The sequence below is a fragment of the Candoia aspera genome, chromosome 3 (genome assembly GCF_035149785.1).
Source record: "Candoia aspera isolate rCanAsp1 chromosome 3, rCanAsp1.hap2, whole genome shotgun sequence".
NCBI classification, from domain to species: domain Eukaryota; kingdom Metazoa; phylum Chordata; class Lepidosauria; order Squamata; family Boidae; genus Candoia; species Candoia aspera.
In genome coordinates this window covers 66603350-66626053 of record NC_086155.1, presented here as the reverse complement: position 1 = coordinate 66626053, position 22704 = coordinate 66603350, and the positions used below count along the sequence as shown (strand labels likewise).

At 36.2% G+C, this 22704-nt stretch overlaps 1 protein-coding gene across 2 annotated transcripts in view; it reads left to right on the top strand.

Annotated features, from left to right (window-relative positions):
• The window catches only part of DAB1 (DAB adaptor protein 1), a 269541-nt gene that overhangs the window by 51016 nt on the left and 195821 nt on the right, over positions 1-22704 (top strand). For both annotated transcript variants that reach the window (XM_063298018.1, XM_063298017.1), the window contains exon 3: positions 15293-15495. In XM_063298018.1, coding sequence (XP_063154088.1) covers positions 15429-15495 — 67 coding nt within the window. In that variant the 5' untranslated portion in view covers positions 15293-15428. The remainder of the gene's footprint in view (positions 1-15292; positions 15496-22704) is intronic.

Here is a 22704-nt window from a genome sequence, read left to right as displayed (position 1 = left end):
TACCCCAGCAGCAGGTATTTATTATGAAAACCACAGGAAATAAGTTTGCATTTTTAAAAAGTTGACTCTTCCTTCTCTATTAGTCTAGCAGCTAAAAAGGAGAAGCAATGAAACAATATTTAACTTTAAAAAATGATAGAGTTGTGATACAAAAAAATTAAGAACTTTGCTGCCCTTTGTTTTCATCTCACATGCTATTCGAAGTACAAAAAGCTTCTGATACTTATATCCTATATTCTCTTGAAGATTATTTTGTGTCCCTGAGATAACATTCATGTTTCTGTAGCACAGGTTCACTTTAGTAGACATTTAACAGCCATAATTACAATACATTCTGATCTCAGCTGTGTACTTTGTTCCCTCTAGTTTCCTTGTGTTGCTTTCATTTTTTTCCAGTAGTATCAAGAGCTTCCCAGGAGAGGAAAAAATAGTGTCGGCTTGTCACAATAAATTCCAATAGCACAGATTTGGTAATGTACAAAATTGTTTTTCCTTCGTACTTGCTTTAATGTTCTTCAGGCATTTTAGAGCAGGAGTTCACAATCTGGGTATTCTAAGACTGTTTTTCTGTTTTTCTTTCATGTTCAAGTTCATAATGTATTTCCAGACTAATGCAGTCTTTAAAAGTCTGTGGATGGCTGATATACGTATACTATAACTACAAGATGCAGGGCTTGATTTATATTTATGCAAGCACTTGTCTCTGTGTTGCCCTTTTTAAAATAACAGGTTCTTCTCTCATAAACACATATATCTAACCATCCACACTTATTAAAATTACTGAGTAATTACTATACCCCGGAGCCAAATGCCTGAAGCCCAATGCCTGGATAGGTAAGCTATGGGAGAAGTATGTGAAGGCAATGGCATTAGGTAATATGAGCTGTCTAAATGGGTTGTGAGTAGCATTGCAGAATGAGCTCTGGGAATAACAGGCCAGTATCACAGAAACAGGCAAGTGTATAGGCAGTCTTCGAATACCACATTAAACCAGTTTTGTTCTTGATTTATGACTTTGGATTGTTAAGAAAAGAAAAGCTAGACTTTCAGTTTCACATAACACAATAAAAACCTTAGCAGAGTTTCTGGGTTCATTAATTACTTCTACTGGCAGACAAAGCCAGACGTGAGCAGTACAGTGTGTGCACCAGTCTGCTTTATGTTCATCTTGTAAAATATGTTGTAATGTGACATCCGAACAATAATTTAGTAGCAAATACATAGTTTCCAGGAACGAAGGGATACCAAAGTTCCAAATCAGGAAATAAGGGAAATTTAGAGATAAGCTTCATTCAAGGGATTCAGGGCAGGAATACTTGACTCAGGTAAGAGTTTTATCTTGTTTTCAGTTCAGGAACAACCTGAATAAAACCAAATTGTGCATTCTGTCCTTTGGTTGCTTGAATTTACAGCAGGATTAATTTACTAGATGTAACTTACAGTTTAATAAACCAAGTATTTTCTCTCTAGAGGTGTTAGTCTAAATTGCTACATTGATGGTGATAACTGGACAACAAAGAAAGTGTAATGTCTGCCTACCCCAAACACTCAGACTCACAAGAGGTTACTTAAATGAAATCTGATTTATTAGGGAAATTATGGCAGATACAGAGAAAGCTGAGAATGACTAAAAGCATGCCAAATACAAACTAAAAACCCTCAGCTCCCAACGTAATCCCTCCCCTCTACCGGCCATAGCAACCACCCCCCTCCCAAGTGCTGGTAACTGTTTTCCACACATCCTGGGAAAGTAACCTTGAACACATGAGATAACCCAAACACATTCCAACCCGGCAGCCAACAGATAACAACTCCCCAAAGAGGAATCTTCCTCCCTCCCAAGATCAAACACGTATCAGGGAAATGACATGCGAAACGTTACGATGTACCAAGCACATTGAAACGGTGAACATGACAGAAAGGAACTGAACTGTTGATTGAGAATGGAATTAGAACAAGCTGGTGAGCGATAGGTTGAGTATGCTTGGGCAATTTGATAAGTTGTAAATAAACAATACCATGTTCACTCTCTGAGATCATCATTGATCTTAAATATTTCATTTTGTTTTATTCATTTGGCTTAATTGTTTTTATTCTGGTATGAAGAGTTCTTGGACAAGGTTTTATTATCCCATTTCTTTTTTCTTTAAGGATGATTTTTTTAATTGTTAAAATAATAGAATACAAAAGAAAGTAAGAAAAAGAATACGATGGAACAAAAAAATAACTACTGAATGTAGATTTAAAAAAAAAAAAGCACAGTGAGAAAACTTTCTGGTAACACATCCTCCTCATCCGTTCTATTTGTGTCCTCAATTGCTAACCACAGTTTAAATATTTATTATTTACTATTTATTTATTTTGTTAAATTTATTATAGCTGCCCACTCCAGCAGACTCTGGGCAGCTTGCAAAATCTAATACTAAAAACAATTAAAAACATAGAACAAAGCAGAACAGCCTGGACTAAAAAACAGCAGTTAAAACACAGTATGACAGGGACCCTCAAAACACATTAACTCCAAAGCCAGGTTTACAGGCTTTTGGGAGCCCCAGGAGAGTGGGCTCCATCTGCATCTATGGAGGGGTGCTTTTCCAGATGGTGGGGGCTACCACAGAGAAGGAATGCTTTATGCTTTACATTGAACATTAATGATTGTTGTTGGTTTCCGTTTTAAGTCCTAGATAACAATCCCATTTAACTAAATCTGCCATGCTGTGTAAATTGTTCTATCAAAGGGAGCCATTCCTGCTTTAATTTGGTTAAATTTCTATTATGGATATATACTGTCAATTTTGCTGTTGCAGCGTATTCTCCAATTTTGGCCTCCCAGTTTGATATGACCAGCGAAGTTACTGTTTTCCAGTGTTGTGCCAGATTTATTCTTGTTCCTGTCAACATATATCTTAGTAAATTATGGTATTATTTATTTATGTTTTCTGTAATTATACCTACTAAATATATCTGTGGTTTAAGCTCAAATTCTATTTTTAGGACTTTTTAAAATATTTTGGTGTATTTCTTTCCAATATTTTTGAGTTTTTTGCATAGCCACCATATGGTAAAATTTTCCTTCTTTGTTATGGCATTTCCAACAATTGTTGTTGCATGGTTTGGCTATCTTGGCAATTGTTGACAACATTATGTACCATCTATAGAAGATTTTATACCAATTTTCTCTTCAGCTTAAATTTAAGTTTAATTAAATTTATTATTTTTTCCATAACTCTTCCCATTGATCCACTGTGATTACTTCTCTCAAATTTTGCATCCAATATATCATTCAGTTTTTAACTTGTTATTCCTCCATATTTCAATAACAATTTATAAATCTGTCCTATGGATTATCTTGATTTTGTATAAGTGTTTCAAATTCTGTCATCTTTTTCAAGGTCCCTCCTCTTTTAAGATCACTTTTTATTTTCCAGTTATTTGCAGATACATTAAACATGATAGATTTCTTCCTTCATTGAGCAGTTCCTGTTGTGTCTTTAACTTGTTTTCTGAATCTGGATATGTCATGTTGTCATGTGTAATTAAGTCTTTTTTACTACAGCTGTCCTTGGAGTAAAAAGCATTTGATTGTAATGCTAATGGTGGGATTGCCAGCCTTATCCTTGCTTTTAGAAGATTTCAAATTTTTAATAAACTTTGTCTTATAATAAGTCCCTTCAGATTCTTTTCTTCTTTTGTTTCTTTGTACTATAAATACCTGTGAAGTCCATTGGCCAGGTTTGCTCCTTCTATAAGCCTTCTAGCCTCAGCCTTAGGCTTTTTGAAGGCCACATCTGCAAGTGTAAAATAAAAACACAATAAATTAATCCTAATACACTTAACACAATAACTGATAGCATTAACCTGTATATTGAGGGCTCTCTGAAAAAGTTCCATTTTTACTAGCCAGTGGAAAGCCAACCACGTACAGCTTATTGAATACCAAGGGAGAGTCTTTTCCAAAGTGCACCCAATTAGTTGGTGGGATGGAGGCAATGTTGTCTTGCAAGATAGTTTTTCTATTAGCAATCCTAGCTTGTTCAGTTTAGTGTAATTATTCATGGGGCAAAACTGTGCTCCAGTTGTGCTTGTGACCTAGGATATAGCTTGTACCACAAGTGACTGGTTTTACCCTTATCATTAGTAGGATATGCTGCATGTGGCATAGGTATGACCAAGGCTGATAATCCAGTTTACACCTTCTTTATGTTAGTAAAAACATCATATGCCAGCTTTAGTTGACCGAAGCCATGATGGGTAGCAAAGGTCAATATCTGTGGGCCATTTGGTAAGAACTAAGGTATATAGTAGTATGTTGGGAACAAAAAAGTAAGTTGAATGCTGTGGGAGTTCAATGGGATACTTAAGGGCATGTGATAAAACAAAAGGTGACAAGAGTCAAAAATGAATGGTTGATGACTGAATACAGAGTGAGAAAGTTGTGATTGGATGAAATTGATGAGGTCCTCAAAAAGAGGTGAAAAATTTAAAGAACAAAATTTTAATCTATGAAATGGTATATTGATGTAGTAGAAGCAAGGACAGATTGCAAGGATAGAAAGCGATGGAGAAGTAGATTATTTCCTTCGATTTCTTTCTCTTTTATCTCGTGACTTATTTTCTTCGTATTTATTACTTTTTTTATGAACTTCACATAACATCATTTTTCCTTAAAGTGACTAGCCTGGTGGGTACATACTGTCTGTGTACGTTTTGTTTTCCTTGAGTAGAAACTTGTTCATAATATAGACTGGTGTGGGAAGAGCAGGTGAGTGTAAATTTCACAATACATTGCATACATACACACATGCAGAAACACAGAGGCTCTCACTGGCATTCTGTTCTGCAGTAGCTATTCTGTGTTTGTATAAGAAACGATACTAGATAATTTAAAACCACTGTTTTTTTAAAAAAAATAAGACTTAGAATATGTTATGAAATATAACATTAATGTTTTGCATAGCTGGGTGTTATTGAAGGTAGGGTTGTCCATATTAATAATTCTGCTATTCTAGTTGCCCAGAGTTGTTGGGAATTGGTTAGCATAAAAATTTGATAAATAAATCAATAAACATTCTATGCATATTTGCTCAAAAGTAACTGTCACTGATTTCAGTATGACTCGGGTAAGTTGCAGCTAAAGTCTTAAAATGCTTATGGTACTTTTCCATTTTTTAATAGAAAATATATATGCTTTTTTTTCTTTTACTATTTTTATTATTCCTGTGATTTACTTTTGTAACTTTTTGTATAGAAATCTGCAAAATTATATTTTTTGAGGCTTCTGCAAGAAGATAGATAGGACTGGGATTTTATGGCACAGTAGCATCTGGGCAAATTGCATCATCAAAATTATGGCAAAAATGTGGCAGAAGGATAAGACTGATGTGGCTTGTATGTATAAATAAATTACACGTCTCTGCTAAAAACATGTGGTAACTAGGGAAAGATCTTTCCACTTGACTCTGTTTTGTACTTTAACAAGCAATATAGGGCAATAAAGTTCTAGGAAACTCTGTTGCTCTCAGCTATCCATCAGCAGGATAATCCTCTGAAAACAGAAGAGAATGCAGCCAAATTTGGTGTGACAAGAGAAGCCACTCCAAAGGAAGGAAGGAAGGAAGAAAAGAAGGGAGGGAGGGAGGGTGGGCTTTAAAAAATGGCTGGATCAGGTCAGGGGCTACAGAGAAAAATATTCCAGAATTATTTTTTCCAAGAGCTTCCCTATGGGAGCGATGGTTTGGCCGTAGCTCAAAATGCTGTCTCCTGCTGGATTCTTAACCCCCACCCTTCCTGGTCACCTGCCCAAGAGTTGAGCATATGCAGCCCATTCATTACTTCTTAATACATGCATTGATGCCATATGAAGGAAGAGCAAAATCACCGAGATAATAATATTCAGCTGCCCTCACTGAACTTTTCTTTTACGTACCAGAGGCAAGATATATGCACCCTATCTTTCTTCTATTTTTAAACATTTATTACAATTTTTAAGAAATATACAGAAAATGTATAAAAAACAAATGTAAAGAATGATATACCAGCTATCCTGATTAGACCTTCATACACATACCTGATATATCCTGATTAGTCCTTAGAAAGAAGTGCACCTTAAGCTAACTTAAAAAAATGACTCAAGGCATTTATTTAAGTGTCAAGGCAAATGGTAATAGTCAATCATAATTTATTTTAATTAGTAATCAGAATTTCAGAAGAGAAAAGATGGAGAAAGGAAAGAAATGAAGAAAAGTTAAGATGCATTTAAAAACCATTATAAAAAAACTAGAAATATAACCCATTATCCATAGACACAGTCTTACATTTGCTGGAACTAGGGCATTTTCAATAATTACGATGGCAACTGAAATTGATTTCATCCAATAGGAAGAAGAGGTTATAATCCTCCTTTGTCCTACCAGAACATCTATTTAGCAGAACTATAAGGTCTGTGTGAAGAGCAAAGGAGAGGGGGAGCACCATATGTGTGTTGTTGTTTCAGCATCTCTGACTCCATAAAGACAGATCCGTTCAGCTGCTTTGGATATCTAACTGGTTTTCAAAATGCTTAGTTCACTAATTGCTGGGTATTCTGTCACCATTAGAGGCACTCAGGATATAAGCAGTCCTTTTCCAGGAATTAAAAGTCAGTTAATTAAATTCTTTAAAGAATTGCTTCTGCTCAGTCCAAAAAGAATCCACTTTTTGATAATATAAAGAATTTTTGTAACTTGCAGGAAAATCAGTGCTGTGGACATGGTAGTAGTAAGTACTGTAGCAAAAATTCAGAGTTTAGAAAAGTCAGTTTTAAAAAAGGAGTAACAACATTGGATCGCTTTAACATGGACAGCAAAAGATCAGAGCTGAAATGACATCACATTGCTGCTCCTTTAAAAAAAATAGTGACAATGACCTATACTAGCAGAGACAATGAAAGCTGTTATTTTGAATAGCAGTTTGCTTGTCATTCCAGTTTGGATACTAAAAATGGAATGTGGACAATATTTTAGAGTTGACTTGCACAAGCCACACAAAGGCCTTAGGTTTAAAAGGCATTGAGGAATAGAGCTTATTCTGAGGCTTAAATTTTAATGTATTGATACCAATTATCCTTGCCCTCAGAGCTGTTTGTTAAAAAGTAATAGAATGTGATATTTGGTTTTTAATAAATTTAGTGGAATACATCCATATTATTATAAAGCAATTAACAGGGTCTTGTATGCATATTTTATTGAAATTATTAATTAATTAAACAGTTCCTACAAAGGGTGGCAACTTTGTTTTAGGGATGTACATTGATCAAAATAATTCAGTTTGGACAATGATTTGACATTTTAGAGAAAAGTTTTTTTTTTAACTACCTCAGAGGATGCTTTTACTTTGGAAAATAATGGTTTTTGAATGTCCATTGAATAACGTCAGGAAAGTGTAGTTGAGCAAACTGAGTAAACATTGCAAGGGTACTTGAGCTGTTGAAGAATGAAGTAGGCCAAATTGTTCAAGAACCTTTACAGTACGAACATTTAAAAAAAACAAAACAGATTCTCTTACCATTCCTATAGGATTTTGGTGATGGGAGGAAGGTAGTCAGAATGAAAATTATGTGAATCATAGAAATGTAACTGGAAAGACATTTCAGAATGGTAGTTGGATAAAGTTTTTAAGGTCAGTGCCTTAGGGTTTGATTTCTCAGGGAGTTAAAGTGGAGTTTCCTCTCTAGGGTGGATTTATATGTGTATTGCAGAGGGGCTCCTTAGGGATTAAAGTAGCATCAGTTGCCATCAAATGAACAAGCAGTCGTGAATACATCCTCTGGTGCCATGGGCATAGTCCCATAGTGAAGTAAAAGCACAGTAGCTTTTCGTAAGTTGTTTTACATCCTTCTCTCTGCTTTTGCCATGGGAATGGCCTGCATGGTACTTACCACAAGCACTGATTGGGGGATTTCCCTGTTTTCTTACCCATTCCACCCCTGCCAGGAAAAAAAAAACACCAATTTCTTTGCTTTCAATGGGTAGTTTTTTGAGGACATGTGGCTTCCATTGATACATTTTTTGTACTTTGTACTCAACACCTGCTTATCTGTACATCCATCAGCAGACTGGCAAGAAGGGAAAAAAAACAAATCACATTTTTACCATTCTTTCTTGGTCTAGAAAGGTAAAATGGCAGAACTCTCACCTGGTTAAGAAAAAAAGGTCTACCCTTTCGCCATTCCATCAGTGAATCTAAAATACGCCTCCAACTTTACCCTTCCATTCATCCATTTGTGAAATGGTGTTTTTTTTTTTTTAAAGGAAAAGCCAGTGGTAAATCTAAAAGTGCAACCTTATGGGGGTGGAATGGGGATGCATTATGGAACTGATGCTTTTGCTTTCAATTTTATGTAGGACTTAATGTCTCCTAAGCATGTTATTTAAAAATGACAGACAGTATCGAAGCCATGCTATTTCTTTTTTCAGCTTGAAATTCTTATTTCACAAACAGAATGCCATTCTATATTGTAGTCTAATGGTACTTTAATAGCTATCGTGCACTCTACTTCTTAAGATTTCTGCTTAAAGCTAGTGCTGTTTGACTTGTAGAAAGTAATCTTCATCAGTGTGTTTTTGTTTTAATCATTTCCCCCCTGTGGGAAACTGAGGTTATTTATATTGTGTTTAAGCAGCCACTCCTGTGAAACAGTTTCATTGTTGTCATCTGAATGAGAGATCAGTTAAGTGAATGCTGTGTACCTGACAGCGTCTTAAAAAGAAATAATGTGCCATGATAATTAACGGGGAAAAGCTTCCTTCCCTTTAAGTTGAAATGACTTGAAAGACAACTCATTGGATCTAGACTGGGGGGCTGTTAAATGCATCCTTCCCCTTGTCAATCTACTTCTACATCTTAATAAAACATGGAGTACAAAACAGTTTAATCAAAAGAAAGAGGCCACTTCTGCTCAACTCAAGCTAAATTATGATTACCATTGTCACTTTCTTTTAAGAAAAACAATATAATTATACTTTCAGTTAAGGAACCTGCTTTACAAGTGTTCCTTATGTCCCATAACCTGGATAGGTTTCTGACATTTCACTGTTTTTGACAGTCTTGATTGGATTGTTCTCCATAACAATTATTGCTGCACCCATTTTACAGCATTGAATTTGAGAATTGGAAGAAGATTGTCTAAGGCTTAAACCTTGATTTCTACCTAGCTCTTTTGTTTCTGCACCATGATATTTTTCTTCACATGTGCGAACAGCTTATTTGAGAATTTCTTTCTACAGTGCCTTCTGAGTTTAATTTTATCAATATGGTCTGAATCAACAGTGTCCTAAATACTTGTTTCTTTTTTAAAAAAATAATTGTGAGTATATTTTTGTTGTTGGTTTTGTTGTGGGTTTGATAGGATATTCTGTGTTGTGTTTCCTTGGAATGGTATTTCTATGCCACTCTGTATTACTGATGTGTACAACTGTTAAAACTGTTGCAAAATCAATACTGATGTAATTATGTATTATCAATGCAACATAATTTATGCTGCTATGATTGACAGTAAAAGCACTGACTAGCCTGATTTCCATCATAGTTTTTTGAGAATAATCTATACCAGAAACTGGAAAAAAGGAAAGTATTCTTGTTGGTTTTGCTGGGCTTCTCGTTAGTTTTGAGTATCGTGAGTATCGTTCAATGGCATACCTTGTGTTGATTCTGTCTTATATGACAAGACTTTGCTGATGTAATGCTAGATTACTGTAGAAAGCAAGAGAAATGCATTGTAAAATTGTATATAGTAGTTTAGAATGTAAGCATAGGTGGAAGCAAAGTCTCACTTCTACCTTGTGTTTATATATTGAAGGTGGATGTGGAATAGATAGAGAAGTTTATAAGTCAACTGGACTTTCACACAGTACATAATGAACAGATAAGATTGTTTTGGTATACATACTGTTGCATCTTTGATGAGTCCCCTGGTATCCTTCCATCAGATATCTTTCCAAACACATTTTGCTGCATAAACTAACAAGATGATGTTATTGTTGGTATTATTCAGAACAGTATTTAAACACTGAAGACAATATGCCTTCAGGAAGGCTTGATGTAGCTGCTTTGAGGACTTTCTGAGTAGGATGACACAAGAAATTGGTACATCCTACTTACATAAGCTGGACGGTGTTTGTTTTTTGTTGTTTTTTAACACTGTAAATTAATTAGCTATTAACTAGATGTATTAAGATAAAGTGAAAAGATTGAAAATTAGGGACTCTGTTTTGCTCTTTGGGAATTTGGGAGTTTGTACAAGACAAGTGAGTGCCTTAAATCTTGCAAATACTTTAAGGCTTTGCTAAGGTTGCCTGCAAAATTTTTGAGAAAATGGAATTTGAGCTGTATTGCAGCCAAGCTGGAAAAAGAATCAGATCACCTACCAAGAAAAAGAACACAGTGTCAGATTAGCATAAATGCAAGGGGCCTTAAGTCTAGCTGGATCTTTTCAAGGGTTAGGGTTTCAAATTTATTTTATGGTTGCTGCCTAATTTTGCCTTATTTAAAACATAGTTTTGTCAATATGTCTACATTAGCTCAAACTTATTTAATTGCATAGTTTAATTCTTCATTTTCTTTTAAGATTTACAATCTTAAATTTACAATCCATTTGGAAGTTAATGATTTTAGAAATGAGTATATTTAATTTTGGGTCATTTAGGTGATTTGGAAGTTAATTTTATTTATTTGGGTTTCTAGGAAAGATGGCAGAAATTTTATCCTTCTAAGCCAGTTGTACAGACTTTGAAGATTGGTTTTTGAAAATTGCATAATTCACACAGATCTGAAGAGCTCATTAAGGAGAACCATATACAAACCTTGACACACTAAAATAATATTAAATCATTTCAAATTGTGCATAGCCATGTAAGGTTATTGAAGCATTTCAAAATGTTGAAAGAACTTGAATTTGAAAAGGGCAAGTAGTTTTACAAACTTAATTTAAATCACTTATTAAAATCATCCTGAAGCATTGAGAAGCTTTGTAAGATTGTTGTTGTTTATTTGTTTAGTCGCTTCCAACTCTTCGTGACTTCATGGACCAGCCCACGCCAGAGCTTCCTGTCGGTCGTCAACATCCCCAGCTCCCCCAGGGATGAGTCCGTCACCTCTAGAATGTCATCCATCTATCTTGCCCTTGGTCGGCCCCTCTTCCTTTTGCCCTCCACTCTCCCTAGCATCAGCATCTTCTCCAGGGTGTCCTGTCTTCTCATTATGTGGCCAAAGTATTTCAGTTTTGCCTTTAATATCATTCCCGCAAGTGAGCAGTCTGGCTTTATTTCCTGGAATATGGACTAGTTTGATCTTCTTGCAGTCCAAGGCACTTCTTCTTGCAGTCCAAGGATTGTAAGATACTGCATTTCTTAAACCACTGTTAGCAACTGAGATGTGAAGAGTCTTGTTTGGGTTGAGTCACAGGCTATATTGAATTCTGGGAGGAATAAAAGGACTTTAGGGGCATTCAGCTGGTGGCACTTTGGGAATGCTGAGTTTTACTGAGAAGGTCGTTCTGAATGACTAAATCCCTGTTGTAATGTCTATTTATATGAGGTCACAGAAGTCAAGGTTTATGCAGAAGAATCTGTGCACAGAAAGCTGAGCTCAGTACATAGGAATGAGGGAAGTTGTCAGGAAGCAAGGCTCAAGTAGGGTAAGATGCTAGAGAAGAATGTAGTTGATGATCATGACATTAGCAGGAAGAAAGATGCTACATTCAGGAAAAAAGGAAGCTAATCAACAAAAATGCTAAATGACAAAAATGTTTTAGGAGCTGGCTATTAAGTTCTTGCAGTCAGCTTCTTGATTTTATATTTATTTTTTCTACTTTATAAGAGTTTGATTTCTATAGTTGCAAATGTAATTGGACACAAAGAATAAAGAAATTGTAGCAGAAAGCGAACCTGATAGAATAAGATGCATAAAACACACTGTCTCAACATAACAGAATACTGGAGATTGTCCTAATGGATAAAGTGCAAGTCTAGGAAATACAGGTGATAGCTTTTTTCTGTAAGGGCTGTGAAATCTAAAGGAAATACATTTCTAGGCAGACAAATGCTTAGAAGCAACTCAGAGGAAACAGCATCAAGATGTTTTTGTTTTTGTTTGTTCTTTTGCATCATGCACAGTACTATGTAAAGCATCAGTCATACTGATAGCCTTACCTGAATTATTTTTCTAGTAGGACAGCAACAATAGCATGCTTATGAAGGTAACAGCCAGATTTCTCTGTGCAACCATAAGTGCTTTTCCTGTGAAAAAGAAAATGGTTGATACGTTGTTTTGGAAAGAAATGCAAGATAGATATATGATGTTCATAAATGGTGCAAATAATTGATGCAAGAAGCATTTCTACTATGTACATTTTAGTTTCAAATCCAGTAACTCCCAGTGATTGCCTGTGTTTTGTTTCATTTTCATTTGTAACTCCCCATTCTACAATAATGTATTTTCCCTTTTCTGTCTGTTCTATTTTAATAACTTCCTTATATGGTAATAACTTTAATTCACATGAATTGTTTCCGATGCATAAAAAAACATCATTGTTTTGGTGCATGTCAAGTGGATACTATATTAATTCCTGTAATACTTCTTTAATGCTAGTAATCTTACCTCCTTACGATTTTTTTAATATTTGATCATATTATTTAACATTTCCCCCTTTGCAGATCTCCTTGAAGAAAACTATTATAATAATATGGAACAGTCCACCATGCATGCTTTTATAGAATCTAGTAAAAAAACCTCCTGGAAGTTCTAGACAATGTATTCTGAAGACTTCTTTTGCATGTTATTTATACAGATAACAATAATATCTGCTCTGAAAATTGAAGCATAGTCAATTTCCATTTTCCATAAAGAGATTTATCCTAGACAATTAAATTCAAATATTTTATACTGGTTATGATAGCAAACAGAGCAGGTATTGAAAACTGTTAAATTGTGGATAAAATAATCAAATAACTTAACCTGCCTAGGTAACCTTCCAAGTAAATATAGTTATTAGTTTCCGTTGTCTATTCTCTTCAAATTCAACAGTTATAAAAAATAACCATGCCAACATTTGTTTTGTGTTATTACTACAGGTAGTCCTCATTCAGCGACCACTCATTCAGCAACTGTTTCAAATTACTATGGTGCTGAATGAAGGGACTTAAGAGCATTCCCTGTAACTGCAGCTATTGCAGTGTCTCCGTGGTCACTGATTGCAATTCAGGTGCTTGGCAACTGGCTTGTAATTATGACATTGCAATGTCCCTCAGTCGTGTGATCACCATTTGCGACCTTTACTGCTGGCTTCCAACAATATACAGGTAGTCCTTGCTTAACATCCAGTGGCTGTTCAAAGTTACAATGGCACTGAATGAGGGGTACTTATGATGGGTCCTCTTAGTTGCAGCCCTTGCAGCATCCCTGCAGTGACGTGATTGTGATTTGGGCTCTCGGCAACCAGCTTGCAATTATGACATTACAGCATCCTGCCATCATGTGATTGTCTTTTGTGACCTTCACTGCCAGCTTCTGACAAGCAAAGTCCTTTGGAATAAGCTACCCCCAGAGATAAGGCAAGCCCCCAGTTTTCTGGCCTTCTGAAAGGGGCACAAGATGTGGCTGTGCCACCTTGCTTGGAGTAGAATGGGGGACAGTTCATCATGGGGGTGGCTGGCCCCTTGACATGGCCCCAGGAAATTTTAACAAGGCTGTGATTTCACCATCTTGGGTTTTATATTTTATATTTTAGAGTTTTTATTATATTTGAATATTTATATTTTTATAATGTATCTTTTTAATTGATACTTAATTTTTACTGTTCTAATTTGTTTCTAAACTGCCCAGAGTCGTTTTCAAGATGGGCGGTGGAAAAATACGATAAATAAATAAAGTCAATGGGGAAGCCAGCAGGGGGTTGCAAAAATGTGACCATGGGATGCTGTGACCCCACAGGATTCACCTAACAACAGCAACTGGAACTGCCGCAACTGCTGTCGTAACTCAGTGTGGTCATGTGACGTTACGCTTTACCACCATGATGCTTAGCGACAGAGTAGCTGGTCCTAATTACAATCATTAAGTGAGGTCTACCTGTACTTATTTCCTTTAAGTCTCTCTGGGTAAAGGTTGCTTCTTCAATACATTTTTCCTCTTTCTTCAACACTTTTGGTTGCTGCTGATATTTACAATTAATTATCGTGTTCAAGAATGTGATTTTATTCACAATGTACAGTTTTGTTGACATGCCATGATGGGTTTAGATGGTTCTCTGTTTTGTTACCATGGTGTTTACAACTTTACCTTCAAGCAGTAGCTTGGTACCTATATATAAAAAGGAACTGCATGCAGTCAGCTGGGCTAGTGGAGGAGGGACAGAAGACTGAGTAGTTCTGTGCTTCTGTTTGTATCTTTTATGTATGATAGCTAACACTCTGTCTATCTGCTAGAGCTGTGTGAAGAAAAACCATTCTGTTTTTGAATTGATCTAGGTGATTATAGTAATCTAATTTGAGACTGTAGTTTCTAATTAGTTTAGAAATTGAATTGCACCATCTCACCTCAAAAGTACTGAAATTTACCATCTTGGTTCAGACTTTTATTCCAAGCCTTTTTTAATATCAGGACTGAAGCAGGATGACTCTTCTAATTGGACTGACGGTGCTTCAGTCTAGGAGGATGCTTTGAAGGAAAGTTTCTATTGGATTTCCTGCAGACTGAAGCACACTGTCAAAACTCCTTACAGCCCTAATACTGTATATAATAATATACAAGATATAAACTAGATAGATATAGATATAGATACAAATATAGATATATATGATTGCCAGTAAGTTGCTGTTATGGTTGAGGTGTTAGGAGCAACAGGGAGAGCCAGGTACAAATCTAACCTCAGGCAAGGGTTGCTGTTGTGGAGATAAAATGAAGAGATCCCATTATAAGCCACTTTCAGTTCATAGAGGAAAATTGAGATATAAATTTAACAAATTTTTCATACACACAAACATACACCTGTAAACATTGTATGTTTTGTGTGTAGAAATTGTAAGAAATTCTCAGGACTTTAGTAAACTTCTATGTCATTCATAGTATTTATTTGTTACATTTGTATCCTACTGCAATTAATATAACTCTCATAAATGTGAGAAAGAGAAAATAGGAGTTATTTCTCAATGCACATGAGAATTAACGTACTTTAGACAGGAAGTTTCAGCTGAACCTTAATATGTCTTAGAAAATCTTATTTTTAAGATGGCTTAATTATGTTGTTTTTTTATTGTAGCACTCCAAAAGGGTGAATGAAATGAGCTCTTTCGATTCTAGTATTTGAAAAGCTAAGTAATTCTCTGGAAGAATTGTTCTAAATGAGCCTGGCCAAGATACTGGATCTGTGTGAAGAGGACTAAGGATACAATAGGATGTCAACTGAGACAGAACTTCAAGTGGCTGTTAAAACCAGCACAAAGAAAGAGTCTAAAAAGAAAGGTAGGAATTCCTTGTACTTTACAGCTTAGTTAAGGTTGGTTCTATTTATACTTATAGGATCTTGTATTGTTGTTTTACTAGAAACTAACCTCTGACCAAAGAGGTACACCAATTCCGTCCCTCCATTTTATTATTAAGCCTGAATACGTTGATAGACGTAAGCAATATGCAGAAGGCTTATAAGTTCCTATATAAATGGCATTCATTCTGTATTTTCCTATAAAATAGGGGAAAGGGAGAATTCTAGAAGCTCCTGGTATATTTTCTCAAGTCCTTTAAGTGTGCCTTTTTTATTGTTATAGTAATAATTTCGACTTTGTTTATTGATTTGTTTTCTCCTGTGGCTTTATCAACTAGTCTAGATTTTAGTAGATACTGTAGCTAATCATATTTCAATATTTTTTGATGCTATGATGTCCCTTCATAGTGAGGGTAGTGCTTCCTGTCCTTCTTATGAATAAGCTTTTTTCGCAGCTCACACTATCCTCTACTTCTACCCTGTGCTATAGATATTTAGTTCTTGTTTATCCATGCTATCTATGCGTTTGTATTATCTTATAGTACAGACTCTATTAAATATTTTTTGCCCTGCTTCCATGTGTATATATTGAGGGGTATTCTCAATATATTTATGTGCATACATTTTTAGTTTTTAAATATTCAAAGTCTTTATATAGCTTAGGAACTGGGATTTCGCTGTTATAACACATAACTTCTGAAATTGTCTTCCCCAGAGATTTATATGGCCCCTACCCTGATCCTTTAGGGGTTTAAACAAGCCCCTAAAACCTGTCTCTTTCCCCAGGCCTTAGGCTAGAATGGTTGGTGGATCCCTCATGGGATCTTTGTTTTTGTGGTGTTGGTATTCTTTTTCTGGATGTTCGTTCTGTAGAATCTCTTTATTACTCTATTTTTAATTGTCTCACATCATTCACTGTCCAGAAATGGAATGGGGTTGAGTAGCCTAAAAATAAAACATAACAACATAATGTAACATAACGTAATGTAACAAAGGGAGGGAGGGGCAGGATAGGCAATACCATGACTCTTTTTGTGTATGAATTCTCACACAGTTAGCAAATGAAGTGAGAATTATCATGCTCCCCCTGTAGAAGACACATTTTAAGGATGAAGCAAAATTATAAAAACCCAGTAGCTTAGAATAATCAAGTTAGTAGAGTTCAGGGGCAATCAACACTGATTTCAGAATCCTTTTGGATGCTTCAGGCTTTTTGGACTACATTTATAAAAATATGACTGGCATTATTTTCCTTGTTTCATGACTTCTAATTCTTCATGATTCTTCTGGTCAGCCGATCTTGGGACTGAACTTTATGTTCTATTTCTTGGGCTGAAACACCCTTTGGACTGTATCTTGTGTTTGCCAGCTGTCAGCCCCAGACAGGCTCTGTTTTTCTGTTACTGATCAATGAAGAAAATATATTATGTAGGCCGTGTAGTGCATTAAAAGGAGTGCTTTGCAATTGTTTTGAGGTCAGTGGTACAGTCTTCTTTCTTCCTGTCTATCTCCAAACACTGGAGGAAATGGGAATTACTATGATCCCATCTGTGCCTTTTCCACCTATCTTACAGAACAGCAGTGCCTTGTTTGCTAAGCTAGCAAAAATTCCTTTCTGTCAGTTTATGCTAAAATGAACATTGAAAAGAAATGCAAGTTTCCTTCTCTCATCCTTGTTGCTTTGAGAGAAAATCCTTGTAACTTATGCAAGGGATAATATTTGAGGAAAAAGAGGTGTCTCCAGGCTTGACATCTTGATCCTATTCCTTTCTTAAAAGCCTCTCAAAGAGACTTTAGAACTGTGTACTTTTCCCAGTATTACTAAATATAGTTGCATGTAGCTAGTGTTGGGAGGAAAGGGAGGGAAGGAAAATAAATGCATACTTAAGGATATAAGAATGGGACACTGAACCTTTATGGGTGCAAGGAAACAGTTAAACCTCCCTTGAACCCAAGACTCTGAAGGTGAAGTAAGGTAAGAGTTCTCGACAAGCAGAATGCAAACTATTATAGGTTGTATTCAGCAGTAGCAGCACAGGAAAAAAAAAAAAAGCTTTGTTTTGATTTCAGCTTACAGCAACTAAAAACCCAGTTCAGCTTCCCAAACAAAGGAACTTCATATAATCAGGTGTGGTCTTGGCTTCAAAGTGGTTAAAAATCCTCTTATGGAGGTGCTCTGAGTAAATCATGCTTATTTTGTCCTTTTCTTGGGCCTCTTCTTCTGCTGTATTGGAACAGTATGAACTATACTTGCACGCTGCTGAGAAGTTGACACTTTCATCTATAGCTCCTGTGCTCTTCAGTGATCGAAAAAGAATTAAGTATCTGAAAGCAGCTGCTCACTGCAAGTCTGTAAAGAATAAAAAAGAGTGTTGTGTAGTTCCCATTCTTCTATTCAAGTCTTGCTGCAGACTGTGGTTTAGTCAATAAATTATGCTTAAACAGCATATGACTTAGTAGAATTTATGATTGAAGTCTATGAAGAATTTTGTTTAATGCCTTTCTGTAAGGCAGGATTCCTGGAATTAGCAGATGGCCATCACCTTTCAATGGCTTGCTTAGCAACCTGATACATATTCTTGGGGGATATTATGTACTTTAAAAATTATAGGCCAAGAATTCCTTCTGAAACATAAATATTATTTCACAGTCTACAGAATGTTTAGGAAATTGAAAAATCACACTTTGTCCACTTCCACCCCCCAAGATTACCTGGAAGTATTAAAAGACTGTGGCCAATGATATATCCCCTTATCTATCACTGAATGTGAGCATCAGCACTGGGCACAACTGTGTTTATTAGTGTTTCCCACTAATTTGTTAATTGTAGTTGTTAGGGTATATATTTTAAGCCATTAATATAATAAAATAACTTATGAAATTGTTCATCAGAGCCTCTAGAATGTAAACAGCATTATCTATTGAAGTCAGAATGAAACCAATAAAACTTTAGTTTGAATGCCAGCATGTTTTACGGTATTAAGCAACCTATTTTCAGCTTGATTCCTCACTTCAGTAAGTGCTCAGCTTTATGGCCATGGCACAGAAGTTGCATGCTGATTTTAAGGGATATGTTCTCATGATACAATTTGTATCTCCATAAAGTTGTCTTCAGTTGTTCTGTAAGATTTTGCTGTAAGAAAAATCCTCAGTTCCTTGGTGATGAGCTTGCCTATAAGATGGTCAGTGTTGAGGAACTGCCCACTTTCCATTCCATCTCTGGGCACTCTCCTTTGGCCATGTTGTTTTAGGGTGTAAGAGAGACAAGATAGCTGGATTTGTAGCCATCTTTTGTTTGTTTTTTGTTTTGACAAAGGAATATTGATCTCCTAAAAGATCAATATTTTAAAATTAATATTTTTTAATAACAAAATACCTATCTCCTGTTTTTCCTGCTGATTACTGTCCCTGTAATCATTATGGTATGGGCTGTAAGGGATACTTGAACACTTGGCTTTTGCAGTGTAGTCCTGTAAAACAGGATATTTGTTTGTTTATTGGCTGTAGCATTTTTAAAGGTATCCTAAAGGTATCTGAGATCACAAACTAAATGCAAGTGGAAGTAATTCTAATTCTTAATATAAATCAGTTCATATTCTATCCTAACCTCAAATGGCTATTTGTATAGCAAAGAAATGAGGACAAAGAGATTTGAAGGAATCCTCTCAGGGTTTTAATTAAATTTATTTTGGCCATTTCCCCATAAAATGGGTATCCTATTGTAGGAGTGTGACAATTTTTTAATATATCTGACTCATGAGTTGTCTGCTTGTCTGCTTAGTTTTGGTTCTGTAGAGTGAATAAATCAGGCTGTTAATAACCTTGAGAAAGGAAATTGCATGGTTTTATTAGTCATACTTGTTAAAAATGTGTAATCCCTGATGGGGATTATAATAGTAAGAGAAAGCTCATTGATGTAAATATTTATAGATTATGAATAAAGTACTAAAGATTTATTTCCTCCACTTGAAACTTACAACATTATTTATGTTTTGAGATGTTGACTTCGTCAGCTGAAAAATACTGGTAATTTAAAGTAAACTAGCTCCTTGCCTTTCTAGTTCACAGCCTGCTTCTCATCCTGCATTTGACAAAAGAGCTGTTTTTGCCCTGTTGGAGAAGGAACAGTTTACTCATAGACAGACACATCCTTCCATTTCATTCTACAGATGTATGCTAAGATGTTCAGTGAAGAAGCTATGGATCAGTGTAAATGTATGCTTATCCGACTGAAACAAATATTTTGCTCCTGAATAGGGGAGTAAATTGTAAATACTTGGTCTTCTCTCATTAAGGCCATGATTAATGAATCATTCTTCACACTGCCCTTAACAAAGAACTAGATGCTTTTGAATTACTGGTTGCAATGGTTATCTGAGAGTTATTAAACTGTAGCATTTTGTGATTCAGAGTAACAACAAATTTGTTATATAAAGAGACATCATATTTCCTTTCAGGTTTGCAACTGAAATAAAAGTGTGTTAAAAAACAGTGAATTGGATGCTTTCCTTTCCTTACGTGCTTGCAAATACTGCCTCTTTCTCCTAGTTCTAACTAATGTGAATTGACTTCCTGAAGCAGGAGGAGAGTTATGATACTCAGAAGAAGAGGAACAGGCATTTCCCAAATTTTCAAATCTAATGAGAGCCAGGTTGGTGTAGTGTTAAAGGTGCTGGCCTAGAAATCAAGAGTCTGAGAGTTCTAGGCGTCCCTTAGTCATGTAGGCCAGCTGGGTGACTTTGGGCCAGTCATTCTCTCTCAGTCTACTCCACCTCACAAAGTTCTTGTTGTGGGGAAAAATAGGCAGGGGTATTAGGTATGTTCGCCATTTTGAGTTATATATAAACGGCAGGATAAAAATATAATAATAACAACAGCAATGTGGGGAGGGTGGTCACAAATACCAGCCCATCATCTTTCCCTTCTGTGCTTTGTGGTTGTAAATCACCTCCACTTGCCTTGCAATTTCCACCTCACTACAATGAAATATGCCTTTTCCTTTCCCTTCCATTATGATTCCTTTTGCAAAGTGTCAGTTGGGAGGGACAGACTTCTGCACAAAATCATCATTCCTTCTAGGCATGATTACACCTTTCTTGAAAGTCAAATCTGATACGTTAAAATCAAAAATAAAACATACAGGACTCTGGAACTACCATGTTGTAAGAGAAACATATGACCCATGTGGTATGAGAAGTTGCAACCCACAGCATGGGAAACACTACACTAGATAGGGACAGATAGAATGTTACTATGACTGCTATAGTATAATCTATATTTTCACCATCTATAATATTTATGTTTTAAATTTCTTACTCATTTAGAAGTCTGATGTCTACTAACATGTGGCAAAATAATGAACTTGCTAATAATAAGTTGGCAGAGCTCACTGTCAAGAACTGTCTTTTGTTTATATGGAGCTATTTAATACACTTCCCACAGTAACTTACATGGCTATTTCAATAATTCATAAATGCATATGCAGCAAAATTTAATTGATTGAGTTCAGATAGTTTGCAAAAATAAACCTCTTGTGTGAATGAGTTACTGACACCAATAATTAGAAATGCTCTGAGTCGTAGTGCAAGCTATGGAAATTTTTCCCAACTGAGTCACAATGGAAAAAGCCATTTATCTTCCTATTTTGTTACAGGATGATGCTTTTCATTGGGCATATATTTTGACTTCATTTTCTCTGTGGAATACAAGTGATTGAGAAAAAAAGAAAAGAAAATCACGAAGGGCACGATTAGAAAGTTACTGTATGACCCTTTTGACATATTGACATGAGTTTAGCTCCATTTGAGCCATAAAAAGGCAAATATTTATTTATTTATTAATTTCGAAATCCTGAGCAAACAGGGCTATTAGATCAGCTCATTGCCAATCCATTTAATATCAGTTTGTCATTATTGTTGATGAGAAAGTCAGAGTAGTGAGCTGGCAGCTTCCTGCATATCCGATTAGATGATTTGGAGGGGGGAGCTCAGTATGGCAGATGTGTTAAGTTGGTGATGGACTTCCATATCACTACCAGCACTGGGAGGGTACACCAGAATTGTTTTGATGACTGCTAATTTTTTCCTCAGATTAATGAGTTCTGTGTTGATAGATTTTACTTCTTCCCTTGAAGTCTTGGGTTGGCTGGCCAAATTATGACTCGTATCTGCAGGGTCATGACCATTTGTCACTTTCCCAGTGAAGCGGTCATGAACTAATTCATCCTTAAAAGTGGTGAGTCTGTCACAGGAACTTGCTAATTTGTGCGAGCATGGTGGGGAGAGATGGCTGGTTGAAAGTCAGGAGTATATGCTTAACATTTACCCATTGGCTGGGTAAATACTGAAAATCTTTCAAAGCAGTCATTCTATTTTGGCAGTTTAAGAGCTGAGATAGAGGGGTCACAATAAGCTTGCAGCTGTTCCATCTGTGGGAGTTCTGGTGGACTTCTAGGAGTTGCTTTTTCTGTAGCACACAACGGTGGTTTACCCATAGCCCTATGGGTGTTGAGGGACAGGCTGCCAGAATGCCGACATGGCCATTTTAACCCCCTAATTGACATGGAGGATTTGCAGATCAAGGGCAGGGACTTTCCACCTTGACTGCAATGTCATTTAGCCGTTGCAATATAAAGTTCAGAGTTTCTGCAGACAAAAGGCAGACCGTATAGAAAGGTTGAATAACCTAATTGTGGGGGGTGCAGGAGGGTTGTTCCAAAAGGTTATCTCCATACGTCCCTCCTCTGGGCAGTGACTTGGGCTGAAGCTTTGGAGGGTCGGGGAGGAGGCCTGTCTTGTTACTGGCATATGTGTTGTCAAATTCTTTTTCTTTGGGGGTGAAGGGGCTCCTGAAGCTGTAGATCTGTTACTCACTTTTTTTTTTTGGTCTCTGTGGTGGGGAGATAGGAGTCCATCCTCATCTGTTTCTCTGCTTTGCTGGATTTATGGGCCCCAGTATCATTACTGGGGCTGGTCTGGGTTTTCTTGCCTCTGGATGGCATTTTTGGGTTGTAGGCCTAAATTAGAAGGGGGGAGGGCAGTCACAGATCAGGAGCTTAGTTCAGGAGCTGCTAGTTTGTCACCATCTTGGCTCCTCCCCCCATTGCCAACCAGTTTTTTAAACCATTTCAATTATTTCAAGAAGAATATGTGGATTTGAATTGGGAAATGGCATTATATTCAATTAAAATA